A 17,093-nucleotide genomic window follows, 5' to 3' on the forward strand; every position below is an offset into this window, starting at 1 on the left:
AATTGGTTTTCAACTTTCAAGGCTAAGTGCAAAACTTTGCTAAGAGTGGAGTACTCGTACAAGTCAACTACATCTTGAATTTCCCTCCTTAGACCACTCACAAACCTAGTGACTTTCTCTTCTTCAAGCTCATCATGGAGTCTTACCTTTAAGAGCATGGACTCCATCAATTTGAAATATTCTTCAACACACATAGACCCTTGTTGAAGCCTATGGAGCTTCAAAAGAGTCTCCCTCCTATGATAGGAAGGTATAAAACGTTCGCGCATTTTAACTTTAATATCCATCCAAGAAGCCGCGGGTGGCTCTTGGTTATAATTGTCCATACAAATTTGATGCCACCAAGTCATGGCATACTCTTCAAACTCTAAAACTACCAAGTCTACTTCATCTTATTCACTAACTCTATGAATGCTAAAAATTTGATCCACTTTTTGTTCCCACTCCATGAAAGCATTGGGGTCATGTTCTCCTTTGAACTTTGGGATTTTAATGGGGGGAGGTTGCCTTTGATGTTGCACTTGGTGCCTTCTTTCTCCACCCCCTTCGGGCCTTCTCCTTTTTCCTTACTTCCATAGGAGTCCACGGAAGGAGATCACCTCCTTGCCCTTCTTTCCTCTCTTGGTTGGATTTGTTGATGTTGTTGCACTTGTTGAATTTGTTGCTACACTTGTTGTATTTGTTGCATTTGTTGTTGCATGTACATTTGAAAGGCTCTCTCTTGGTGTTCCCTATCTTCATGTCTTTTATGTTCCATTTGTTGGAGAATGCTAGTGACATCAATGATGGTCCCTTGATGTGCCATGGGATTCACCACTTGAGGTGAGTATGGAGAAGCCGAACCTTCTCTATTTCTTGCATCCTCCAAAACCGGACTCAAATCCATGATTTCCTATAAAACAAATCCAAAAATCCGAGACAAGTAAAGAAGTTGGTTAGCAAATGATAAGAAACCCGTGACCAAGTGTGGTCAAAATAAACAACCCAAGTGTTTCAATTACTCTCCCCCAAAGCAACAAGGCAAGGCTACACTTAAATCCACCAAAAAGGAGTGAAATGCTTTCAAAGTTTTTGGAAACCTTTTTAAGACAAGTTTAAGTGGCTTGGCCACTACACTCAAAGGAAAGCAAAGGAAGAAAACTACTAAGACAAAACAAAGAACCTAAAGACAAGCAATAAAAGTACTTAAAGCCAAGAAAGCTAAACTCTAAGGAAAGGATATCAAGTTGACAAAACTTTAAATCAAAGCAAGCAAGAAAAGCACATGAAAAGACTCTACTGGAAAAATACTTGAACTATGCATCACCAAGTCTCAAATAATGCATACACCAAGAAAGATCATAACTAAATTTTAAGCATGAAACTAATTAGCCAATATCACCCAACACCCAAATATGAAAACTAGTAGCATAACACTTAGTGGAAACACAATTTTGGTTCATCAAAGAGCTATATTGCTCTCGGTAAGATTGTAAAAGTGTACCAAAATTTTTTTTCTTTCAAAAACTAGTTTCACAAAATGATGAGAAAGGTGTTTTGGGTGGCTTGGACACTTAGTTCCTAATTTTTTAGGCCAAAATCAAGTTCAAGGAGCATACATCAAACAAGATATAAGGTGAATGCAATATTCAAAATTCGGTCGAATTCAATCGAGTTGGCCTTGGTTAAGATTTGTCAGAGTTGGCCCTGACCCAAATTTGGCCGTATTCGACTGAGACGGCCTAGGATGAAATTTGGCTGTATTCAAATGAGTCGGTCACGATCGAAATTTGACAGTATTCAACCGAGTTGGCCATGACCGAAATTCGGTCGAATTCAATCAAGCCGGCTCCGGTCAAAATTTGGTCGTGTTGGCCTCGACCAAAATTTGATCGAGTTGGTCCTAGCCTGAATTTGGTCATATTCGGTAGAGTCGATCGCGACCGAAATTTGGTCATATTCAAGCGAGTCGGTCCTGACCTAAATTTGACTGAATTCAGTCGAGTTGGTCATGACCAAAATTTGGTCGAGTCGGCCCTAGCCTAAATTTATCGTATTCGGTCAAGTAAGTCCTTAACGAAATTTGATTGTATTCAACTAAGTCGGTCGCAATCGTAAATTGGCCATATTCACTCGAGGGAGTCTCGATCGACGAATTTAGTTGAGTCAACCTTGAACGAAATTTGACTGATCAGGCCCTGGCCTAAACGTGGCCATATTTTGCCAACTCGGCCCTAACCCAAATTTGGTCATGTCGTCCCCGACCGAAATTCGTTCGAATTTGGCCGAGTCGACCCCAGCTAAAATTTGGTCAAATCGACCAAGTCGAGCTCGAAAAAAATTCGTTCGGCCTCGACCGAAAGTCAACCAAGTCCATCTCATGCTGAAATTTGGTCTCGTTGGCCCCAACAAAAAATCTGCCAAATTCTATGGTGTCGACCCTATGGACACAAGTTTTAGAAAATTTAATTTTAAATTTATTTTATAAAAAATGGATTTTGGATTTTGAACTTAATCCAAATATTTGGATCTGGATTTAAACTTGATCCAAATATTTGGATCTAGATTTTAAAAAAATTCAACCTACTTTTTCTAAAAAAATGGATTTGGATCGAAAATCTAATCCAGTTATTTGGATCCAAAATGGATGTGGATTGGATCATTAAAAATCCAATCCATGATCACCCCTACTTGCCACTGAACTAAAACATACTCTCTTGGTAGGTGGCCCTCAATTTTAGAAGCCACTATAGCAATAGATACCACTTGAGGTTGGTTTTCAATAGATAAAGGGGGTAGTTGCAGCTCTGGAATGTCATCATCTCCCCGAAAAGGCTTATGTTTTGAAGCATGAAAAACTGGGTGAATTTTTTAACCTTGAGGCAGATTCAACTCAAAGGCATTTTCACCAATGCATTTGCTAATACGTTATGGCTCATAAAAACGTTAGCTCAATTTTTGAACCCTTCTGCCTGCTACAGAAGTTTGTCAAGGTCGCAACTTAACCCACATTAAGTCGCCTAGACGAAAGGGATGTGGAATGCGGTGTCTGTCAACATAAGTCTTCATGTTGTTTTGAGCTTTAAACAAATTTGCTTTTAATTTGGCCAAAATGTGATCGCGACTATTTAATTCTTGCTCCACAACTTCTACCGTACTAGACCTAGTAATGTATTGAGGTAGAGAGAGAGGTGGTTTCCCATACATAACTTGATAAGGAATCATTCCAACCGAGGTTTGATAGGATGAATTATAGTGCCATTCAGCCCAATGCAAAAACTTTCCCCATTGAGAGGGTTGATGATGCACAAAGGAACGAAGGTATTGTTGTAGGATGCGATGAACAACTTCAGTTTGGCCATCTCCTTGTGGATGATAAGCAGTGGTCATGCGTAACTTAGTCCTACTAAGCTTGAATAATTTCTGCCAAAAATGGCTCATAAATATAGGATCTCGATCAGACAAAATGCTATTAGGCATTCCATGGAGTTTGCATATCATGCAAGTAAACAAACCAACCACTTGAGAAGCTGTGAAGTTAGAAGACAAGGTTCCAAAATGTGCAGCCTTAGAAAAATAGTCAACAACTACCAAAAATGACAGTGTGATTTTGGAATGAAGGGAGGCCTATTATGAAGTCTGTTGATATATTTTCCCAAAGGCTTGAAGGAATGGGTAGTGGTTGAAGTAATCCATATGATGCATGTGTTGGAGCTTTAACCTATTGGCAAATGATACATTTGTTAACAAATTTAGTGACATCCTTTTTCATTTCAGGCCAGAAAAAAATTCTCGGATAAACGCCCATAGGTCTTTAAAATTCCAACATGACCACCAATAGGAGTTGCATGGTAGTCTTCTAGTAACAGGGGAATAAGAGCAGATTTAGCAGAAAGATAAATTTTGCCTTGATAAAACAGAACATCGCTAATGATTTGATACTCGGAAAAGCCTTTAAGGTTTGCTTCCACTTGCTTTAATAGTTGAACAAGCTCTTAGTCGGTTTTATACCCTTCTTGCACCTTCGTAAAAGTGTCAAAATGAGGAACAATGATGCCAAAAAATTGCCTAGTCCAGTATGGTACTCTTGAGAGTGCATGTGCAACTTTATTGTGACCCCCAGCTTTGTACTAAATGTCATAGTTGTAGCCCAGGAGTTTCAGGAGGTAGTATTTTTGTTAGGGGGTCGGGATTACTTGCATCATTAACTCTCATAAGCTCCTTTGATTGGTGTAGATTGTGAATCGTCGTCCCAATAGATAGGTTCGCCACTTCTTCACTACCTCTGTAATAGCATGCAATTCTCGAACATAAGTTGAAGAACTAAGAAGCTTAGGGCAAAACTTCTTATTGAAAAAACTGATTGGGTGCCCATCTTACTGCAACACAACACCCATTCCCATTCTTGACGCATCTATTTCCCAAATGAAGTTCTTTTGAAAATCTGGCAAACGCAACACCAGGGCAGACACCATGGTCTGTTTAAGCTGCTTAAAAGCATCTTGAGCTTTTGTTGTCCATAAAAACTTATCCTTCTTCAATAGGTCAGTCAAGGAAAATGCTATAGAGGCATATCCACGGATGAATTTCCTATAGAACCTTGTAAGGCCAAGGAAACCTCGAAGTTGCTTAATATTGGCAGGAACAGCCCAAGCAATCATGACTTTCAACTTTTCAGGATCAGCCTCAACTCCATTGCGGGAGAAAATATGACCAAGGTATTCTATAGTAACCTAGGCAAAAGTGCACTTTGTTTTCTTCAAAAAAAAATTGATTAGTTAATAAACAATAAAAAATTGTTCTCAAGTGCAGTAATTGTTCATCAAGTGTCTTGCTATAGATTAAAATGTCGTAAAATAAAACTATGACAAACCGCCGAAGATAAGGTTGGGAGATTTCATTCATTGTGGCCTGAAATGTTGCAGGCGCATTGCATAACCCGAACGATATTACAAGAAACTTGTAATGGCCTTCATGAGTCCGGAAAGTCGTCTTATGAATATATGTCTCTTGCATTCTAATTTGGTGATATCCCGAACATAAATCATGTTTGCTAAACCAATGGGTGCCATGAAGCTCATCTAATAACTCGTCAATGGATGGAATTGGAAAGCGATCCTTGTTGGTTATGGCATTAAGGGCTCGATAGTCGACACAAAACTGCCAACTTCCGTCTTTTTTCCGAACTAACAAGACTAGGGAAGGGTAAGGCTTGCAACTTCTTTGAATGAGCCATGTTTCCATAAGTTCTCCAATCAACCTTTCCATCTCTTACTTTTGAAAATGAGAATATCTATACAATCGCACATTCACGAGGTTGGATCCTTGTAGAATGGGAATTTTGTGATCACTGCGGTGAGAAGGGGGAAGGCCGTCAAGTTTCTCGAATAGATGCGCAAACTCGTCTATCAAAGCAGTCACTGGTTTCTTGTAGAATTGGGGATTCGATACTGAAGGTGAAGAGGGAATGACTTAAAGATGGAATATTTCAACATTGGGGCAATAAGTATCACATTGAAGCTCTTCTCCGCTGCCTACCAAGACTAAAAAGGGTTGGGCCTGGCATAATTGTAAGCCCAAAAATTTCGCAACCCTTTCTTGGACAAAATTATGGGTACTCCCGTTATCCACTAAAATGGTAACAGTTGATCTGCCAATAATACCTTGGACCCATAGGGTTTGTGGAGCGGTTTAACCCTTTATGAATGCTAATGTGTGCGTTGAGGGATGCAAGTGTAATATGTGGGTCTGGATTCAGGTCTGGACTAGGTTCAACTTGTAGATCCAAATGTTCCAACAAATGGTTAAGCTCATCATCCATGGAAGGAATCTCTGGAGCTGCTATCAACAAATAAAATTTCTTTTTACAACGATGGCCACGAGCATATTTTTCAACATAATAATAGCAAAGTCCCTTCTCTCGTCTTGCTTGCAAATCTGTTGTTGTTAACTTGCGAACTGGAGTCACAACTCTACAAGAAGAATTACTCAACGATGGTGAGGCCGATAAAGGCTTCACGTGGGTTGGTGTGGGTAACAACCCAGTTGTATTGTGATTTGCAGTTGGTGACGTTCTGTACCCTGGATTGAACTTAGCAATGTTGAATCCCAATTTCAGCGTATTTGCTGTGAATTTCTCTTCTTGTAATTTAGCAAGACTGATTGCTTCAGAAAGTGAGTTAGGGAAAAACATAATTACCTCTCGATGTATTTCCGGTTTGATTCCAGAGATAAAACAACTAAGATAAAAAGGAGTAGAAAGCATATTCACCAAGTTGGCTAGATTTTCAAATTGCGTTTGGTATTCTCAAACAGAGGTTGTATGAGTCAACTTGAACAAGGAACCTTGTGGGTCTTCAAATTCCGATGGAGCAAATCGAAGTTCTAAGGCCCTTAGAAACATTTACCACGATGAAAGTTGTTCGTTCGAATGCATCCATTGATACCAACTGAGAGCTTCGCCTTCCATATAGAAAATGGCGATACGCAACCGCTACTCATTCGCAGTCCGGTGATAATCAAAAAATTGGTTCACCTTAAATATCCAACCTAAAGGATCGTTACCGTCAAATCTCGGAACCTCTAGCCTAATGTGAGTAGGTATGGGTTGGACTGATGGGTCCACTTGTAAGTTGGATTTCACTTTGGATTCAACTAGGGTGCTCTCGAGGTTTTCTAACTTGGTGGAGATGGTTCTAATGGTGGAGATCAAGGTTTCAAGGGTGGCTAAGTCAACGACACCAGAAGATCCGGCCATACTACTCTCAACGAAATCACCAATTGATAAGATATTAGAGAACCTGCAGAAAAAGAGAATAGAAGGGCAGGAAACAGAAAGAGAGAAGGTAATATGAGTGTTTTCTGTCTTATTCTTTGGAATGGAAAATCTACTACCATAGATATAGTTTGTCATGCATAACCAACAATAGGTTAAGATAAACTTTATTTTCTAACAAAATCCCCCATCCAAATGGGCCTTTTCTTCTTTCTATTAGGCTTCTCATAACTTGCTTGTTATTGAACTGCTCTCTTTTTTCATGGTTCATATCATATAACATGAACAAAAGCTAGTATTGTTGTTACCCCTAACATCCACCACCATGTCCCTGGGGCTTGAATGAAAAAAATATGCACAAACTCATTTACCATATACTAGATGTACAAAAGAACACCAAGACAAAAGTTCACTGATCCATCACATTTTAATTTTAAAATCAATCTTCTATATGAAAATGGAAATGGATTCTCTCATGTATTTTCAATTGCTTTCCTGGTAAACATTAAATTGCTAAGGCCTATCTAACACTATCAATACAGAGAGATACAAGACAAAAGATATTAATATGTTATTTATTATTATTTTGACATGTATCAAAATGAAATCTTCATAGATTTTAGTAATCAAAAGAGCTAATGTATATTTATTTTTCTCTTTATTTAAATATATGTTTATTAAGGACAATAAGGTAGATAACTCTAAACAAATAATTCACCATAAGCTTTTTAGTGTCTTATTTTCTCTTTTTTGTCCTTAAGTTTTATAAGTCACTCAACCACTTCCTAAATTGAAATGTCACTTCCCTATAGCAGTATCATCTCCAATAATTTACTAATACTTATATACACACACAAAAGATATTAACTATCTATTTTTTATTTTCTACATCAAATTAGAAAAGGATTGGAAAAAAAAATCAGTACTTGAAGAATATAAAATTGGGCAGTACTTGCTACCAAACTCTTATTGAGTCTTTAATGACTCTTAAATGAATTGTTTAAGTTTTGTTTTTCATCTAAAGCTATGATTCTAGGGAAGGATGACAATCTAGTTCCATAAGAGTTGTTTCTAATTTCTTATTAGAAGAAAATAAAAGTACAACAATATTCAAGGTGAAAAAAAAGCGAATAACAAGTTATATTTTGTTTGACAATTAGTAATGTGGTGGTTTCAACATACTAAATTTAATTTATGGTTCCCATTCAGTTTCCAATGAAATCAGGAGCCATAGATAAAAGAGTTTGTGATACAAGATATGTCGATCATGTACTTAATGTAGCTAACTAAATGTCTTGTGAAGAAATTTGTGAAGCTGGATTATCAGAAGAAAACCAACTCAGAGAGTGATGAAACTTAATTAGATCATTCCATTATACTCAGAGTTTTGTGCATATTATACTCTAATTGATGAAATATTTACAATAACCCCAAAACAAAGCAAACAAAATCGAATAGGACATGAGTAAGTTAGATGAAATCAAAAGAGGAAAATGAAATCCAAATCGAATGCAGTGAAACGAAATTGAACGCAATGAAACAAAGAAATGTAAATGAAAATGAAATCAAAATTGAGAGTAGAGAGATGAGATCGAAAGAGAAAGAATGATGAAAAGCAAAGGGACAAAATTGGAAGCAAGGACAATGTTATTACCTTGAACTTTAAACTCGGAGGGAGAACGGTGGAGACACGCAAAAGCTTATTGATAAATCTCCTTGGACATGATGGTTGGAATGAGGAAGCTCCATGGAGTGTTTGAGAGGAAACAATTGAAGATTAATGACTTAGGAGGTGCCATATTGAATGATGGTGGAAAAAGTCTAAAGAGGTAAGGCCAACTTTAGAGATAGAATGCTAAAGAAGATTCTAAAATAATGCTCTAGCTAGGTGACTCTAAAAAAATGTTTGTGGAATAATCTCAACAGCATACCATAGCACATTGATAACACTGTCGTTGACGCGATCAAATTAATACTACTAAACTATAGCAACATTAGTATTGCTAAGATAGTAGTCCATAAAAAAAGTAAGGGTAAAGTAACCCAAAGTCGTCTCCCAACGAACATGGAATTGTTTTTTGACAAATTAGTTCTTATAAAAACTATACAAAAGAGTTAGTCAAATAAAATAATAAAAATATGAGAGATAAAAATAAAAAATAAAATAAGATAAAAGTAATAGTAAAGAAAAATATGTTGATTCCACTACATTTTTAAAATGGGATTCATCATTTGTTTCCTAAAGATTATTGTTATTGATTTCTTGTTTATGACTTCAAATTAATCAATGTAACTTCTCAATTAATTTGTTTGTGTCCTTACTTTTAACCTAAGTAACTTCTCAATCAAAAGCAAGAACTTTGTAGATTAATCATAGTAAATTTAACCAAAGTAACTTCTCCATTAAATATTACTAATCCTAATCATGCCCATTCTTTTACCTCTTATATCTAGTAAAAAGCTAATTAACCAAAGTAACTTCTTAATTAATTCTAATCTAAGTTTTCACCTTCAATCAAAGTAACTTCTCAATTATTAGCAAAAACTCATGCAATCATATGAAAGTTTCTAAAATTAATCAAAAGCTAATTAACCAAAGTAACTTCTAGATTAATTCTAATCTAAGTTTTCACCTTCAATCAAAGTAACTTTTCAATTATTAGCAAAAACTCATGCAATCATATGAAAGTTTCTAAAATTAATGAAAGTAACTTCTCAACTAAAATTTAAAAACTCTTTGACTCATACGATTGTTGTTATGTAGATTTAACACTTAGCTAACTTGCTACAATGTAAAAATCATTACTTTTACTAAATTAAGAACCAAAAGACATAGATGAAAATAAATCACAAAAATCAAAAGAACAAACAAATTTATTTAAACCTCAAAATCCAATTAAGAAATTATGAAAGACCCGTGAAAATTAATTAATAAATGCGGTTAGTGTAAGCCTTTATGAAATTTAATTATGACTTGTATGACATGGAAAAGTATTAGCTCAAGTGGTTGAGAGTACTTTGATTGTGTGAGCAGACTTGGGTTCAAGTCTTGTGTATGTTATTTTTGTGTGATTTAATTTATTATTATTTTAACAAAATGCTTGATCATGTTAAGTGATAACATAATTATAGAATTATGTGAATTATAAGGAAACATGAATTGGTTGATTGGTTGTGCATTGAAATGACATTAGCATGAATGTGAAAGGTCAGAGAAAACCCTAGCTGAATGGGGGCAGCCAAGGGAGGCTAGAAAAACAGCCATAATGGTCCTTGAATGGTAATTACGAGCATCATTAAACCAAATTTTCGTTTTTGGTTATTAACCTAGCATTAAGACACCATTAAAAGGCCAATTTTAGGTTAGAAGAAAGGTTTGCAGTGTTGTCATTGTTACATAGTGAGAGGAGAGCGAAATTGAGAGTGTGTTGAGATAATTGAGAGCCTGTTTGGAGCTGAATTATGGGAGCGTTAAGGGAAGCCAATTTTGGGCCAAGAAGAACTATCACACAATTCAAAGTTAAGCTAAGGAATCCAAGTTAGGGGAGCTGGACCCTGCGTTTTACTTCGTGTTGTTAATTGCATGAATTGTATATTGTTTTGGATGCATATACACTGTTTATTTCACGTATTCTTCGTATTTCTAGAATTTTCCAAAAATCGCCAGGTGACTCATCCTATTTCTATGGAATTTTGGGTTCCTGTAGAGGAACCGCCTGGCGACATATCTCTTGCCGCTAGGCGACACAAGCCACCCAGTTTCTGGGTTTTCTATGAATAATCTGGCGGTGGTAATTGACCCGCTAGGCGACGCGAGCTATATTGGCTCGATTTCGATGTTTTTCTGAGTGTTGGGGGTGTTTGGATCAGTGGAGATGCAGTTGTAATCATGAATTGATAAAAAGAGAGATGATAAGTTGTGACAATTCGTGGTGGTGCATGAGGATTAAGTGAGAATAGCTATATTAGAATATTAGGGTTGACAAAATTGGGAGTTTTGGTGAGTTGAGTGTACTAGTCGTGACTGCACTAAAATCTGTTGTTGGAGATTGTTAAAAAAATATGAATAATTATGGCGTTGTTACCATGATCATGTGCGAAATAGTTGAGATAAGCGGAAGAGAGCAGCGGGGAACTGTCAGAGAGTCTTTGCAGGTGCTGAAATTCTGGAAAATTGCCCAGAATTGTAAGTACCGCCTGGTGGCACGGGGCTTGCCGCCAAGCACCAACGCAGGGCAGTGATACTGCGTGGCTTTGATGGCAGGCATTGGGTTGCTGTTGCAGCCTTAATTGGAACTAGAAGTATGGATTTGGTGATATCTTTGAGTAATTGATGATAGAGTCCTAAAGCATAAATTAAAGAGGTTGACTTAACTTAGGATGTGATGGTATTAGCTATTCTAAGACTTGCTTATATAAATGGTGACATAGTATGAATTATGAATTTGGACAAGTTGTGTGAAGGGGGTCCAGAACCTTGACCTATTTTGTGATTGAGTTTAGATTTATGAGTGAAGTGTTGGTAAACATTTAGATAATAGTGAATGGAAATTAAACCCAAAGCCAATATTTGGAATGAGAGTGAGTTGTGATTTATCTAGGAGGAGTTGACTTGGAATGAGTTAGGAATGGTTGTAATGACTAGAACCAAGGTTAAGGAATAAGCAATATGAGTACATTGTGGTATGGTAGGGATGAATAAGGTTAACTTTAAGAAACCAATTTTGTAGACTTGGGTGGTTGAACTTAAATGGAAGTAGGAACTTTGATAATAAGTTAGCCACTGGAAAAGCGATTCAACTAATTGGTGAAAGACATTGTGAGTCTTGATGCCTGGATTGAGGATCCAAATCTGTGTAGGATTACCCAAAACCCAGTACTGTGCAAGCACTAATACAACGTCTGTCGGTGGTTTTAGATCGCCAGACGATAGGTGCTAAATCAGAAAGGATCTGGAACGGTTGCGCCTAGCGGTGAGGGAGGGGGTATCGCCAGTTGGTGTCTGCAGCTTTTAAGGGTCTGAGGCGCTTGGCGCCTAGCGGTACGCATTCCCCGCCAGGCAGTCTGAAAGTGGGCAGCGCCTGATGCCTTGTGAGCACCGCTAGGCGATGTTGCTGCAGCAGATTTGGGTTGTGCTTACGTTGATGTGCGAGGCCTACAATGCTTCTATGATATCTCAAAGGTTGGCTTGCTGGTGTTCCTTGAGTTGTGGCTCAGGATGGCAGATGAACACGAGGAACTCTTGAGTTGTGGCTTGGGTTGGCGAGTGTTGTCGGTGTGAGTGTGCGGGTTGTGGCTCGTACGACGGGTCCAGTAGATTGCCCTCCTCAGTAATAACTGACGGTTTTAGTAGTCTTGTGACGTACAAATGTTATTCATAGTGGGAACTCCACTTGGCATTACGGTGTATGATCCGTAGCATGGTTCCCACACGTGCTCTATCGGTTATGACCGATAAGTGTGGCAGCAAGACATCTTGAGGTACTCACTAAAAGATGTAGAACACGGTTAACATGGTTGTGGCCATGTGGTATGAGATCAAAGGATGGATTCCCATTGGGGTGATTGTGTTATATATATAAATGTGTTGTATATATGTTTTATTCTATTAGCCCACCCTATCTGCTTGTGTTTGACGATGATCGTATACGCAGTATACGTGAGCAAATGATGTTGCTGGTGGATCTGGTGAAGCGTAGAGCCAGAGCGGGACTAGTCTGGAATAAAGATTTCACAGAGTTTTATTTAATATGTTTTGGAATCAATTGTAACACTTTATATCGTTAAACTTGGATATTGTATTTAAGTTTTATAAAGTTTGGATTCAGTTATTTTATGATTGAATAAAGTTTGAAATTTCCCGCGTTTTTGGGAAATGGATTTATAATTAATAAATTTTTATTTTTCTTATTTTATTTTATTATTTAAATTCGTAATATCTGGTCAGGATGTTACAAATTACATTGAAACTAACCCTTGAAGCTTAGCCCTCCATGAAATGCAAAATAAAATAAAATAAGAAAATAGAATAAGAGAATGTGGAGATAAAGAGGGAAATTAGACCTCCCTAAAGGTTCCTAAACTCCGAAGTGCCGAGCTTGTCTTTTCTGCTTTCCCCTTCGTCTCTTATATTGGCCTTGATTGGACTTGGACTTTATCTTTTCTGCTGCTGAAATTTTTTATCTTTTGATATAATATCTCTCAAATAATTAACATATTTTATAAGTTGCTAAAATATTTATAAGATTTTCTCTATTGATAATTTGATATATACAAAAGATAATAATTTAAAAATCTTTAATTAATTATTTAACAATTTAATTTCTGTCCAATTTTCAATTCTGCCACTTTTGTTTGACTATTTGACCATTTGACCAGAATTTGTCCAGAGTTGATTACTTTGACCAGGTTTGACGAGTTGATTATGCAATGGCAGACTGACACATGACATTCCCTTCTCTCTCAAAATTAGGGTTTTCACTTCCATCCTGGTTGTTGTCGCAAGTGCAATGAGGTTGCTGTAGTGTTATGGCTAAATCCACGCTGCTCCATGGGCGTTGCTGCGAAGGCTTCGTGGTGCTTTCCCGTGGCCGTACATGGTGGCTCGAAGGTTGCAGGTGCGTTCGCGATGGCTTGCAGATTCGTGGTGGCTTCACTCCAGCAACGTTTATGGTGGCCAATGGTGCGCACGAATATGGTTTGCATTGGTTCTGGTCCACGATGGTGTTGTTGTTTTTGTGGTTGCAACGTTGGTGTTTGATGGTGATGCAGATCTGCATTCTCATCTTCGTTGCTCACGTTGCAGGTTCTGTTGTGGCTATGGCAGCGCAATCTCGAGGACGTCGCGTGGAAGAACACACTACAAGTGCATGGTGAGTGCTGCAACAGTTTGTGGTGAAGGCGACGGTGATTTCGATCTCCTTTCCGGCGAGGTGATTCGTGGATGGACACCGCTGGTTGAACGGAGAAGAAGATGGTTCAAGTCACGGTTCAGGCGTGGCTCACGATGGCTGGCCTGAGTGCGTGGTCGTGTCTAGGGTTTGTGATTTTGGGATAAGGTAGAAGATGATGAGGTGGCAACATTTGATTGGCTAAATTTTGAGTGCTTGGATGTAAACACATGGCAAGTTCTGATTTATCATTTTAATTAGTGGAGGATTGACATGTGTTGAATTGAGTTTAAGTGATAATAGGGGTGAAAGTTAGTAATTTAAGAAGGTGCAACAGTAAAATCTTATTGTGTGGCCCATTGTTGAAAAATGGATTGTTTATGTAATTTAAGGTTACATTTAGTTCTTTATATATTTCTTCCCCCAATTGACTAACTTTTGCCTTATTTTGTAATTTAGAACAATTCAATTTCACATCTTTAATGAACCAAATTTAACTTCAGCTGCATAAAAATACGTTAGAATATTCGAATATTCTATGCAACTAAAATCACTTTTTAAGCCATTTTTGTCTCACATACTCTATGAACCTAATTATCACAAATCCTGATTAAATTAATCCTTAAGCAAAAAAATTTAATTAAATACCCAGAATTAAACATTAAATAAGGGCATAAATATGAACTAATCACAAAGCAAGATGAAATGAAAGCAAATGCAAATGAAATGCTACTTGAAATGGAATGCAAATGAAGCTAGGCAATATGAAATATGTACGCTTAGATATAGATCTAGCTCTAAGATCCATGAATTTGGATCACATGCCACTTGGCTTGGTCACGCCTTCCTCATTTAGAACATGTTCAATGCGCTAGGCATGGTTAAGCTAAATTCAAACTCGACCTAGGCTTTTGTAATTGGGATTGAATGGGTCCAATTGCAAAAGCTAGGTAAGTTATGATCCAAAACCACTTCTAGTAATTTATTTTTAAGCATGTCCTAAATAATTGGCTCAATTGAAATCTATTCTAATGGTCTAGGACAAGCCCGTCATATCTTGACATCATCCTTGGACCATGAAAATAACATTTGAAGCCTATAAAGCTCAATGGGCTCTTGAAGGTCCATCTCTTCTTATATCCTTCTCAACTTGCTTCTAGTGATTGCGCCTTTGATTGGGGCTATGGTTGGACCCAAGTCATCATCTCCTCCTCTTAAGAGGATTTGTCCTCAAATCTAGAGGGTTGTTAGCTTATTCACCTGTAAAAGGAACTAAATCAGTCACATAGATGGTGGGTATACTCCATATTCCTCAAGAAGGTCCAATTGATATGCATTATTGTTGACCTTCCTTAGGATGTGGAAAGGACCTTCTCCACGAGGGTTAAGTTTGGACTTCCTTTGTTTAGGAAACATTTATTTTCTTAAATGAAGCCAAACTAAACCCCCTCATTGAAAATGACCTCTTTGTTCACCTTATTATTGCACTTAATGTATCTCTCAATTTGGTGATGTATTTGTTGTCTAATATTTTCATGAAAATTCTTGAAAAATTTAGACTTAGAAACACCTTCTTGGTGAACAAATCAAAGGAAGTGGGTAGAGGTACAAGATCCAAGGTGTCAACAGATTAAACCCATATACAACCTGAAAAGGAGAGATTAGTTCTATGAACTACTCTATTATATGCAAACTCGATATGAAGAAGATACTCATCCCAAGATTTATAATTACCCTTCAAGATTACTCTTAATAATGTAGACAAGGATCTATTAACTACCTCCGTTTGCCCATCTGTTTGTGGGTGACAAGTGGTAGAAATATTCAACTTAGTCCATTATCTAGACCATAAGTGATTAAGGCATGACCACCTCACCTAACACAATTGAGGCCATCCCAAGGAGAGTTACAAGAAGCATGACAAAAGGGGAGGCATTTCCATCTTTATCTTTGTTTAGCATTATCTAGTTTGAATTCGATGAAGTTGGCTTGGTTGACTATTTTAAGTTGACTTGTTGACCTTGACCTTAGGTTAACTTGTTAACTCAAAGATTAGCTTAACCTAAGCCAACATGCTAATCCAATTTTAATTAGTTTATTGGTTCATTAGTAGGTGGCGCGGAAGGACAAGTGGCACATTTGAAAGGTTTTTGGAGAACAAATGTGGAGTAGAGAGAAGGAGCAAAGTTTTCTTGAAGCATCTAGAAATAATGACCACATGCCTTGGTCACCAAGACGTCTAGAACCATGTAGAAGGAGCATTCACCTTTCCTTGTCCGAGAATGCTTCTAGAATGTGTCCATGTGCTCCTTTGTTGACTTACCTTCTAGACTCTAGGTTTTGTTATTTGTTATGTAATCCTTTTGAGATTATTTATTTTTTCTTAAAGGCCCTTAGACACTTCTATTTAAGGGGACCTCTAACACTTGCAAAAGAGTTGATTATTTGTTTCCTCCATTGGGAGTGTCACAATCAAAATCGCGACGGGATGGTGAACCAAAAAGAAACAAGTTTAAAAAGAGATTTGGAGTCGTCACTATAGTTTATTCTGGAAAACTGTGGAAAACCATAAAGATAAAGCAAGTCTACGAAAAACTAGATTTTTGGGTTTGGAAGTCGATTACGCATAGGGAAGGTGTTAGCACCTTAAAACGCCCGCCCGAAGGCAATACCTTTAATTAAACGTGCAAAGTTGATATGGTTTTCAAAATGTTAATTTCCCCCAAAAAATAAGAGATAATAATACTAAAAAGAAACAAAATATTGTTTTTGATTTTTTGGGCCCGATAATAATTGACCTTGTTATATTTTTATCTTATTTTATTAAATTTATTTAGAAAAAGAGCAATGAGTGGTGTATTGAGTAATTAGTGAGAGGCGTGTATAGTGAAACATGGGCTGAAATGAGTGACAATAAACAAGTTCAAAAGTAACTAATGAGGTGCGAAGCTAGTAAACATCAGGGTACAACAAGAAATAGGTCAAAAAAAAAAGGGTACAACAAGAAATAGGTCAAAAAAAAAAGAGCCCAATCAACAAAGGGTGTGGGGTAGTAAATAACGTGGTGCAGTGAACAAATACTGCATTGTGTGTGTAGTGAATGTAGGGGTGCAACGAGAAACACAAAAACATATCCAAAGACAACAAGCAAAAATAAGAGGGGTGCGAGTTAACGTTGGGGTGTGCAAAGAAATAATAGTAGAACCACACAAAAAAATAGCAATGGAGGTGTAAGAGATTAAACCACAGGGTGCACACGATATTTTCCCGCCTCAGGCCTAAGCCTTTTCTTCCTTCTTCTCCAAAACCAGGGTTTCACCTTTCTTGCACGAGCCATCCTGGACCAGCGTCCAGCTGCCATGCCTTAGCCTTCGCCTTGTTCGACCCACTACTAGTGACGCCGGTCACCACAGAGGGGTCACCAGCATGGCAACAACGTCAACCTTCTT

The 17,093-nt window shown here is 37.5% G+C and overlaps 1 protein-coding gene across 3 annotated transcripts; it reads left to right on the top strand.

The window, feature by feature from the left end:
- The first annotated feature begins 13,087 nt into the window (after window positions 1–13,087).
- LOC114194959 lies at window positions 13,088–14,054 on the top strand. Of its 3 annotated transcripts, none has more exons than XR_003606446.1 (2): window positions 13,088–13,436; window positions 13,560–14,054. XR_003606446.1 is itself a non-coding variant. In XM_028085367.1 (2 exons), exons 1-2 carry the CDS (start codon window positions 13,283–13,285, stop codon window positions 13,628–13,630), a joined length of 240 nt encoding a protein of 79 aa, XP_027941168.1. In that variant the 5' UTR covers window positions 13,089–13,282; the 3' UTR covers window positions 13,631–14,054. The 3 variants fall into 3 exon arrangements, 2 of the variants coding, with proteins under 2 accessions (XP_027941168.1, XP_027941164.1); XM_028085367.1 differs by having other exon boundaries at window positions 13,089–13,451; XM_028085363.1 differs by having other exon boundaries at window positions 13,092–13,461.
- The last annotated feature ends 3,039 nt before the right edge of the window (window positions 14,055–17,093 follow it).

This window comes from Vigna unguiculata, chromosome 1 (genome assembly GCF_004118075.2).
Source record: "Vigna unguiculata cultivar IT97K-499-35 chromosome 1, ASM411807v1, whole genome shotgun sequence".
NCBI lineage: Eukaryota > Viridiplantae > Streptophyta > Magnoliopsida > Fabales > Fabaceae > Vigna > Vigna unguiculata.

Bases quoted from the DNA above. Each gene is read 5' to 3' on its own strand.
- LOC114194959 (XM_028085363.1), top strand. From the start codon at position 13,283: ATGGCTAAATCCACGCTGCTCCATGGGCGTTGCTGCGAAGGCTTCGTG. The intron at 13,462-13,559 runs GTTCTGGTCCAC...CTCACGTTGCAG, and splicing joins CACGAATATGGTTTGCATTG to GTTCTGTTGTGGCTATGGCA.